The 11,064-nt window shown below is 39.1% G+C and overlaps 1 protein-coding gene and 1 pseudogene across 1 annotated transcript in view; both read left to right on the forward strand.

Moving 5' to 3' along the window:
• The first annotated feature begins 2,134 nt into the window (after window positions 1–2,134).
• LOC112473780 lies at window positions 2,135–2,252 on the forward strand (annotated as a pseudogene).
• A 7,625-nt stretch (window positions 2,253–9,877) lies between these two features.
• RCOR1 (REST corepressor 1) overlaps window positions 9,878–11,064 on the forward strand; it is a 35,965-nt gene continuing 34,778 nt past the window's right edge. Inside the window, exon 1 of the mRNA XM_025042074.1 lies at window positions 9,878–9,991. Coding sequence (XP_024897842.1) covers window positions 9,949–9,991 — 43 coding nt within the window. The 5' untranslated portion in view covers window positions 9,878–9,948. The remainder of the gene's footprint in view (window positions 9,992–11,064) is intronic.

The following is an 11,064-nucleotide window of genomic DNA, read 5'->3' on the forward strand; positions in this document are numbered from 1 at the left end:
TTGGTGATCAGATTATTATCAGAGAATGAGACAGAGAGAGACTGTACATTCACAGAACTTTTATGACAGTTACTGTTGTAATTGTTCTATCTTATTAATATTGTTGTTAATCTCTTACTATTCCTAATTTATAAAGTAAACTTTATCATGGGTGTGTATGTATAGGAGAACCATAGATAAGTAGGGCGGGTACTGTCCATGGTTTCAGGCACCCACTGGGGATCTTGGGACACGTCACCTGTGGATAAGGGGGAGCTGCAGCACTGCTGATAATAATCGAGTCTTAATTAAGAAGCCATTGTTCTTTCCATAGCAGCAGGTGTCGTTATGCAGACCATGAATGACCCGAGGCTAAGCTGTGATCGAGGGTGGCCCTCGGGGTGATGGGAGCATTGAGGAGGGTGGACTGCGAGCCTGGACTGGGAGAGTCCCAGCAGACTTTCCAGAGAGGCTGACCCTTGGGCTGTCAAGAAAGAATAGTAGGAGTTAGCTGGTGGGAGGAGACAGGGAGGGACACCGCGGAGAAGGAAGGTGTGAGGGAAGGTGTGAGGGAAACGTGGGAAGGTAAAAAGGCAGTGGAGTCAGCAGGTGGGGGCAGGAATCGTGAGGCTGGAGCAGGAGGTGAGAAAGGCGTGCGGCCAGGTGGGGAGGGCCGTGGCGTGCCATGGGTTTTCTTCCCCTGAGACAGTAGCGCCGGGGGGCGGGTATGGAACGGGTTTTCTCTCCAAGTAAACTTTTTATTTTAGAATAGTTTTAGATTTACAGAAATTGCTAAAAGTACAGAGCATTCTCCGCCACACCGTTCCCCCCGTTATTGTTGTCTTGCATTAGTATGATGCATTCATTAATGTTAATGAGCCCATATGGTTTTATTGTTATTACCTGAAGCCATGATAATTTAACTTATTCAGATTTCCTTAGTTTTTACTTAATGTCCTTTTTCTTTCCTGGGCTCCCATCCAAGATAACCACATTACATTTAGTTGCCATGTCTCATTGGGCTCCTCTTGGTTGTGACAGTTTCTTAAGACTTTCCTTGTTTTTGACGACTTCAGCAGTTTTGAGGAGTACTAGTCAGGATTTTTGTAAAATGTTCGTCAGATGGGACTTGTGTGATGTTTCTCTAGTGATCAGGATGAGGGTTTGGGCAGGAGGACCACAGGGGCGAAGTGCCACTCTCATCACGTCCTATCAAGGGCGCATGCTGTCAGCGTGACCACCTGGCCGAGGTAGGTTTCGTCAGGTTTCTTCACTGTGACGTTATCACTCCACCCCCACCCCTTCCATACCGTCCTCTTTTGAAGAAAGTCACTGCGCAGTCCATGCTTAAGGAGTGGACGTCACGCTGTGGAAGGTTTTAAGCATCGGAAGTGCTCTGATCTGAATTGTGGTTCAGAAGATGGCCACAATCTTCTGATTGTGGGGAGACTGAATTTCTTTTTTTAGGGATTTAAATATTTTAATTGAACAAATGAACTGGAGAAAAGCAGGAGCTATAAAACCATGGAGAGACTGAATTGGAGGGTAGGTCTGTGTTGGGTGTTGGTTATCCTGGGACCCTTAAGACAAGGTGAGGAAAGATGACGGTCTAGACATAAGGCCGTGGCAGAGGGATCAGAGAGGGTGTGATTTATTTGAGAAAAGCTGATGGGGTTCAGTGGGTTGGGGTTGAGGGACTGGTAGGAGGTAGAGGAGGAGGAGGTCAAGATGACTTGCAGGGGTTGGTGGCTGTGATCAGGGTACGCACTGTCACGTGCTGTCCAAATAACTTACCACCTTTGATGTTGGCTTTCATCAGCTGGCAGAGATAGGTTTTATCTGGGGTCTGATCAAATTTTAGGAGAATTTGCATCAAATTTGAATATTTCAGAGCTTTATAATGTTTCTATGTTATTGTGGATTTTAATTCAAGAAAGCTAGTGATTGCAAATTATGCACTTATTTATTCTAACATAAACTTGTCGCATTTAAAAAGGAATTGCCTAGAGGAGAGCCAGACAAAGAAGTGTACACTTTGATGGTAGGAAAGTACAAGTATTTAAATACCGAAATTGTGTCTGACCTCTTTGTTTTATAGAGGACAGACGTCATGTGAGAATTTTTATGCCTTTTCATGTGTTAAAATACTTAAGGGGTGTACGGCCATGCCACCCTGAAAGTGCCCGATCTTGTCTGATCTCGGAAGCTAAGCATGGTCGGGCCTGGTTAGTACCTGGATGGAGGCTACGTAGGAAGACCAGGTGCCGTAGGCATTAAAAAAAAGGAAAAAGGAAAAAAATACGTAATCGGGTAATATTAGGAGGAAAAATATACTTTGTATACACTGTAGCTTTTGTTCTGTCCTTAGACTTCTGATAGTTGATAGTGTCTCTAAATGTAGGCAGCGTGCATATGGAATCTGCTTCTCAGGTTTGACCCTCAGCCCTGCTGCGCGTAGGTGTGGTCTTGGCAAGTTACTTCATCTCTCTGTGCCTTAATTTTCTCATGCATAGAATGGGGATAGTGACAGTGCCTTCCTCGTAGGGCTGTCAGGAAGATTAAATGTAGTATGACCTGGCACACAGCAAGTGTATGTGTTAGCTATAACTGTAGTGATAATATCGTATGATTGCGCTGTAGATCAATTTACATTTCTTTCTGAATTCCCAAAATTTTGGAGTCACAAAATGATTTTTTCACAACATTATTATCATAAAATGATAACGTCAGGTTAAGTTTACAGATGCTCAGCTTCTCAGGATTTAGTGAAAGTATGGGTGGCCAGTTGCTACATTTAGGAGTAAGAACTGATCGATTCTTAAAGCTTTATTCCTTTCTTTCATGATTACTCCTGATGAATAATCTGTCTTACTCTGTATTTGGAATGCCATGTGGTTTTTTAATGAAGGTATCAGAGTATGACAGTGACAGCCATAGGAGATAGAATTTGACTTTTTAAAGCAAACAAAACAGCCATCCTGCTTCTGAGAGCTAGTTTGGAATGAAGACGGTTTGATCTTGCAGAGACCTGTAAGGTTCGAGCGGAGGTGACCCTGGAGCCCTCCGTGTCAGGTGGGGGTGGCCAAACTTTGGTTTCTTACCAGGACCTTGAGCAAGAAGGTGGCTTTTGATTCATAGCTCCTTGTGCAGTTCCTGCTGTTTTCATACTTCTTCGTTAAGCTTCTGGTAAGACGAAAACATTTCAAGAACAGTTAGGATTGTGGAAAACAGGACATGTGTTGCTAAAACCTGTAATTGTGAGCATATCTTAAAATGGCAAGTTTATCCTATATGCTTACTGATCCTGTATGGTGATGGCTAGAAAAGCATATTTGGACGGGAATGACAAATCATTTTGGTTTTGGCCGATCTTTCTCCCTGCCTCTTTCTCTGGTTATCCGTTTGGCTAAAAACTCTTTATCTTCCCCTTACTGTTGTGGCTCAAGGCATCCAGGCTAGGCGTAGTGACCCTGAGTGGTCACTACGCCACAGGTTAAAGAGTGCTTTTTAGGTGTGGGGAAGGGGTTCTTAGGAGAGCAGAGGATGTAAACAGGTTGCTGTGCCGACCATGAAGTGGCTGACAGTAACCTTTCTCTCCTTTCCAGTCACATTTTTGTTTTCAACGCCATGTAAAGTCTTCCTCCCATATTGATTGGCACGCTACCTTGAGCAGTGAGTTCATTTGCTTAGGGAATTGCAGTGTGTCTTTATGCATATTAGTTCACCTTTCTGTGCTTGTATGACCTAGTACTTCTCTCTCTCTCTCTCTCTCTCTCTCTCTCTTTCTCTTTCTCTTGCTGTGTGTGTGTGTAAAGATTAAATGAGTTAATACATTTATACATTTGAGGACTTGGGGCAGTGCCTTTTTAACAGTTGCTCCTAGTACTACCACTACTTCAAGAGAGAGGAGCGTAACACATATGTATATAACCTTGTACAAACACAGTCCTTTTGCCTAAATTCTGAAACTTTGGCATGAAGTTGCTTATAATATTTAATCTTTAATTTCTAATGGATCTGGAATTATATCCACTTTTTTGATTCCTAAAATTATTTGTACCTTCTCTTACTTTTCTTTATCAAACTCTGTCAAGATTAATCTATTTTATTAGGTTTTTTGAGAGACAAGCTATGGCTTTGTTAATCCCTTCTTATGTTCTATTCATTTATTAATTTCTGTTCTTTGTTGCCTTCCTTCTTTTCTTGGATTTATCCTGCTGTTTTTTCCATGTTCTTAAGTCCAATGCTTAGCAGAGTAATTTTCAGCCTCTCTAATTTATCATAAGCATTTATAGCTATACTTTTTTTGGTAAGCTAACCTCTTCCATTGTTTCTCATAAGTTCATAGTCTTCCATTGTTTAATTAAAATAAATTGTTTTTTTTGGTTGGGATTTCTTTCTTGACTCAAGATGATTTAAGAGTATTTTATCATTTCTGAAGGTATAGAAATTTTTGGTTACCTTTTAATTATGGCTTTTAATTTCATTGTGGTTAGAAAGTATAATCTATATGCTACCTCTTCTTTGAAATGTGTTTAGAATTGCTTCATAACCTTGTACCTGGTCAGTTTTTGTAAATATTTTGTAAGCTTGCTTGAACAGAATGTTCATACTCTTAGTTATTAGAGGCAGCCTTCAAAGTATGTCCAATAAGTAAAACTTGTTCATTGTGCTTAGGTCTTTTAATTTTTATTTGGACTGTCAACAGGCGGATGTATTAATCTTTCAGTATGATGAGGTTTTTGTTAACATCCCATTTTCCAGTTTTACTATATTTTGAGACTTTTTTTTGTTAGGTACATATAAAATTATCATTTTCATGTCATTCTGCTTTGTCTTACTCCACTCTTAAGTTTTTTTGTTGTGGTTGTATTTTTTAAGGAGTCTTTAATTTTTCTGCCTTGTACTGGGTTAGAGATTTGTCTCTACTATTTAATAGCTATTCTTGATGTTTGGCTGTACATGCCTAATTTATCTCATGAAGTTAATTTTTCAGCTTTAGAGCACAGCACGTTAGCTATGCTCTACTGCCCCCAAGTTACATGTTGTTATTGTCCAGAACTTTGGTTGTGTTCTTTTTCCAAACTCCTTAAATTGGACATAATTTTTGTTTTTTATAGGCAGTAATTACAAAAGTCTTGTTTACTTGCCATTTCTTTTTGCATATCAACCTTCCTTTCAGGATTTTTTTTTCCCTGAGCATATTCTTTAGGTAAAATCTCCCAAAGTTTTTGTTTATGTGAAAACATTTTTATTTTGCCCATGTTCCTGAGAGTTTTGCGGGATACATTCTAAGATATTATTCCACTGTCTCTGGCTTCTGTTGCTATTGGGAATTTTACTCTCCATCTGTCATTTATTTGTAATAAAATGCACAGATCTTAAGTGGTAAGTGAAGTTTGACAGTTGTACATACCTGTGCATCTGCTACCTCAAACGAGGCCAGGAGCATTTCCGTCACCCCAAATGGTTCTCTCATTCCCCTTTCCAGGGACCACCCCTTCTCTCCCATCCACACAGCGGGTTTTACTGTTCTCGGATTTCACATTAATAGAATTGTGCAGTATGTAGTCTTTAGCGTCTGGGGTCTGTCTCTGTCTCGTCTCTGTCTCTGTCTCTCTCTCTCTCTCTCTCTCTTTTTCTTTCTTTTTTTTTTTTGCGGTTAATCCATGTTGATGCTTGTATCAGCAATTCGTTCCTTTTTATTTCTGTGTGGCATTCCTTTGTATGAGTATGCCTCTGCTTGTTTATCTAGTCTCATTCTTCTATTGATGGACACTGGGATCATTTCTAGTTTTTAGCTATCGTACATAAGGCTGCTATTAACATTTTTTTGTGGATAAACATTTCATTTTTCTTGAGTTAATATGTAGGAGTTGAATTGCTAGCTAATAAGGTAGTTTTAAGCCCAACTTTGTAAGAAATTGTCTCAGGCTGTTAGTAAGCTATCTCTTTTTGTCTCAGGCATTCTCCAGTCTTACTGTAGTGGACCCAGGTATGGTTTTCTTTTTATTCATGTCCTCAGTGGACATATTTCCTCTGTGGATTCATGTATTTCATTTTATCTGCAAAATTTTTAGGTTGTATTGCATCAAATATTGCCTCCTCAAATCTACACTCTTTTTCTGAGACCCTGATTAGACATATGTTTATCTTACTTTTTCCATCCTCCATATCTCTTAACCTGTCTTTTGTATTTTTTTTATCTTATCTCTCTGTTGTGAATAATGTTTTAGAGTTGCAGCTTTTCAACTGCAAGCTAACCTGCTGCTTAATTTAAGTTTTTGTTTGAACGATTTTATGTGTGTGTATGTGTGCGTGCGCGCGCACGCATGTGTATTTAAAGTACCAGGTGGTTCTTTTTCAAACCTTTCTGGTAATTTTTGATGCTGTTTCGTTACTTACTCATTTTTGTGATTCCAATTTGTATTTCTTTAAACATTTAATATTTATTTATAATTCTGTATTTGTTAATTACACTATCCTGAGTCTGGTATCAGTAAACTCTTACCGACAGTGTGTGCTTGAGTATTTGTCATCTTTGAATGTGAGCCCATGTTGGCTGATCTGAGAGTCTAATCCTCCAGGAAAGTTAGCTCTTTTTTTCCTTCTGCTAGGCCAAGGACAGTAAAAAGGAGACAGTCTTGCTTTATAGTTACAGGGTTTTAAGGCTGCTTGTTTGGTGCCCAAGTGTTTTTAGGCACTGGATCTGTGGTAATGTGCCTCACTATAATAACTATAAAATTGTGAGAATGAGATCAAATTTACTGAAACTTAAGTGTGATTTTACTTTCTTTACTGCTATTATAGTGGATGTCACTCTCAGAGCTCAGAGTTCTTCAAATTCATTTCCTTAATATTTTTTTTTAAAAGAGAAATAAGTACTATTTGAGTGCATTCTTAGGATGAAAAATCCAAACAATAAGGAACTCTATGGAGCAAAATCACAACCAGGTGGTTTTTCTTATCTGCATACAGTTTGATATGCTTGCTTTTTCATTCATCTATTCATAAAAAAATACATATGCTAAAAACAAAACAAGTATTCTCACTTGTTTTTTATAACAGCTTCGTTGAGATGTGATTCATGAAATGTACAGTTCACCTGTTTAAAATATGTAATTCTTTGGTTTTTAACATATTCACAGTTGTGCAAACTTCACTGTGGTCAATTTTAGACAATTCTCAACATCCCGTAAAAAAAGCCAGTACCCATTAGCAGTCACCCCCCCATTTTCCCCAAGCACCCCACACCTTCTGGCAACCACTAACCTACTTTCTGTGTCTACAGCATTGCCTATTCTGGACATTTCATGTCAATGGAATAACACAGTTTTTGTTTCTGTGACGGGCTGCTTTCACTTAGCATGATGTTTTTAGGTTTCATCCATGCTAGATAGTACTAAATCTCCTTTTCTAGCAGTATAATATTCCACCACATGGCTATACTATATATTCATTCATCAGTTGATGGACATTTGACTTGTTTTCACCCTTTGGCTGTTATGAATAATGCTGCTGCAAACATTTATGTACAAGTTTTTATGTGGACATGGGTTTTCATTTCTCTGGGCTGCATGCCTAGGAACGGAGTTGCTGGGTTACACAGTAACTATATTTAACCTTTTAAAGAACTTTAGACTGTTTTCCGAAGCGGCTATACCATTTTACATTCTCTGTCTAGTCAAATAATCCAGTTCTCAAGTGGGCAGAGGATCTGAATAGACATTTCTCCAGGGAACATATCCAAATGGCCAATAAGTGTACTAAATATGCTCAACGTCATTAGTCATAAGAGAAATGAAAAATCAAAACCACAGTGAGACACAGCTTCACATCCATTGGCTAGAATCGAAAAGTCAGGTAATACCAAGTGTTGGAGAAGATATTGGAAAATTAGAACCCTCATCTACTGAGGGTGGGATTGTAAACTGTAAGTGTGAATTGTTGCTCTGGTCCCAAGCAGTTGACAAATGAAATTTGCATTATATAGAATGAGAAAATATACTTGAGTGTTTTCCTTAGCATGAGACAAGATTATTTTAAATTTGGACACAGATACTGTATTAGGTGACATCAGATCATACAGTGAAGGCTTCCTTAATTCTTTTTTTCTTTTTAATTCTTTTAAAAAATGTTTTGAATTTCTACAAACATAAAAACTATAGACAATAGTATTTGCTTACCTCCTACCCAGATTTACAGAAAGCAATGAAGAATTACGGGTAACAGCCAAAAGCAAGGTAGCCTCCTTTCAGAGTGGCCATTACTGGATTTTAAAAATATCTTTATTGTGCACATTTTATACTTCAAATGTATGTACTCCCGATAACATGTAACGTTCTTATATTTTTATTATTTACATTATGGTATCATACATTTTCTTTACCTTACTTGTTGCTATCTGTAGATCTGATGAATTTTATTTCCTGTATTTAATTCTTTTGTATGCACATACTGCAGTTTAACTAGTTTCTGTTGACGGACTTTTAAGATTTTCCTGTATTTCAGTACCGTGAGCAGTGTTGTGGTAGCAATCCATGTGAGTCAGGGTTCTCCAGAGAAGCGGAACCAACGGGGGTGCGTGTGCGCGTGTTCAGACATTCAGAAGGGACTGGCTTGTGTGACTGTGGCCTGTCCTGAGGCACAGTTTCTTCTGGGAAACTGCAAGTTTTGCTCTTACAGCCTTCAGGTGATTAGACGCGTCCCCCCATGTCGTAGACTGACTGACTACAGCTGACTGTAGGTGCCAGCCACAACTACGAAGTACTTCCCAGCAACACCTAGATTAGTGTTTGAGTCAACGGCTGGTTACTGTAAACTACCCAAGTTGACACATAAAACCAAGTAGCATCAGACTTAAAAATCTCCACCAGTAGTTCATACACATACTTAATTAAACAATGTACTGGTGTTTTTAAAATTCTTTTTTTTTTTTTAATGCTAGTTAGAACCCAGTAAATTAATTTCAGTAGATCTGGCCTGTGTTGGGAAACCATTGCCGTTGTATATATATCTTACACTTAGAAATGGATCGCTGGGTTGTAGGGTATCCACACTTCGCCTTTACCCCACCTTGCCAACTTTCTAAAGTAGTTGTAAATGTACATTCCCACTAGTGGTGTGAATACCGTTTCTTCTTCCTTTTGATGGGAGTTGATAACTTCCGTTTCCTTGTAATCCTACTTCCAGGTAGGTCTGGGTTTATTTGGCGTTATACCCTCTAGGTCCATCCATGTTGTTGCAAATGGCAAGATTTCATTCTCTTTTATGAGGTTTGCGCTTGCAAACCTTTCGGCCTACCATTTCGTATTGCAGATTTTTAAGAATTTGAATGCACTTCAGAAGCTTCCTTTCAGATTAAATCTTTTTAGTGGTTATTCTTTAATAAAGTCAAAAGAATCTTTGGATTCCTGTTAGTCACTAAAAAGTTCCTCTGGCAGAGAAGGGTAAGGGTATTCAAAGTACACACGAAGGATTTATATTTTAACAGAATCTTTGAGCAGCTTGCTACCGTGGCTTCCCTTTTCGCTGTCCCTTGTCCGAAAGCAGAGCATCATAGTGTATATGCGTAAACACTTGGGCACCGGAGCCGTTCTGTCTGAGTTCAGCCCTGGCTGCCTCCTCCTAGCCGAGCGACCGCACAGACGAGAACAATAATTACACCTGCAGCATACATACCTGTTTGTTAAATAGTAGTAGTAAAGAAGGAGAAGACTTAGAAGTAGGACTGTTTGGTAAACTTCAGAGCCTCCTCCACCCCGCTCACCCTGTGGCGGTGACTGTGCGGGATCCGATGGGCAGATTTCAGCAGGGGGTAGGGGATGTCACCGTGTTCTGAGGTGAAAGGACCACAGGAGTGCTGGTAATAGTTGCTTCTTATGTCTGTTAAATTATAATAAGAATTTCCTTTTTTATTTCCACCAAGCCAAATTAGCAAGACGCAGTCAAGAACGAGACAATCTCGGCATGCTGGTCTGGTCACCTAATCAGAATCTATCAGAAGCAAAACGTAAGTTTTAGAACACCTTTGTTTTCCACCCTCTTACGGAATGCAAAGTTTTAAATAAGCTTTTCAAAGTCTGTACATACATTATTTCTCTTATATTTTTTAAATGAATAATTTCAAAAGTTTCAGAGTGTGTATTTCTTTACTGTGGCCTATCGTGATTTAAAGATTACTAACCTATGGTGTCATAATCTACTTTTTTCAAAATGCTGTACAAGCTAATAGTGAAGTAACTAGGAGGAAAGGCTCAGAGTGGAAAGAAAATTATAACACAGTGTATAACTAACTCCCTCAGCTGGGAGTTTATAGATTTATAAAGATGAAGAGTTGAACAGACTTCTAATTTGAAGGATTACAAAGGGCAAATATGTGTTATTGCAGCAGGTGTTATAATACAAGACTTCAGCCTAGCTAAAAGTAAAACTTTGGAATTGGCGATTTCATGTGTTTAAAATTTTATTAGGATGACTATTCTGAGCTATCTTGAATTTTTTCGTAGGGGTGTGGTGGTAGGAGTCTCATAGCTATTAGTAATAACGTATTTTCAGAGTTTGCTTTTTGTCAGCTTTTCTGTCCCTTCTGCTTAAATGGCACCATGTGTGAATAATCTTTTATCCGATATAATACCACAGTCTTTGCCACTTTCAAAGTTATTATTTTCTCCATAACTTAAAATTTCAGAGAAGAAAACCGAAATCCCCTTTTTGAGAATTTTTCAGTGGAGTCTATGAGTGGAATTCATGGGGATTTGCAAACTTGGAAATCACACGACAAGGTTTTTTATTATATGTGTGTTTTTCTGGAGAAAAGGATGTTTGGATTTTCAAAGGGGTCTCTGAAAACAAACAAAAAAAAGGTTAATAATCAATGCTCTGAAACATGGCAGGGCTTAGGAAAGGCCGCAGTGGTGAACGTTCATCAGACGACTGTCAGGTGGTGAGTTATGGCCGGACCGCGCAGGCATTGGTCGGGTTTCCCACACTGAGCTCCGCGGTCTGAGAATCTCTGTTCACAGATTCCCATGCTGGGCCGATGTGAGAGACGACGCTTTTCAAATGTCCCCTCCGTGCGGTTCA

The sequence above is a fragment of the Pteropus alecto genome, unplaced genomic scaffold (genome assembly GCF_000325575.1).
Source record: "Pteropus alecto unplaced genomic scaffold, ASM32557v1 scaffold8, whole genome shotgun sequence".
Lineage (NCBI taxonomy): Eukaryota > Metazoa > Chordata > Mammalia > Chiroptera > Pteropodidae > Pteropus > Pteropus alecto.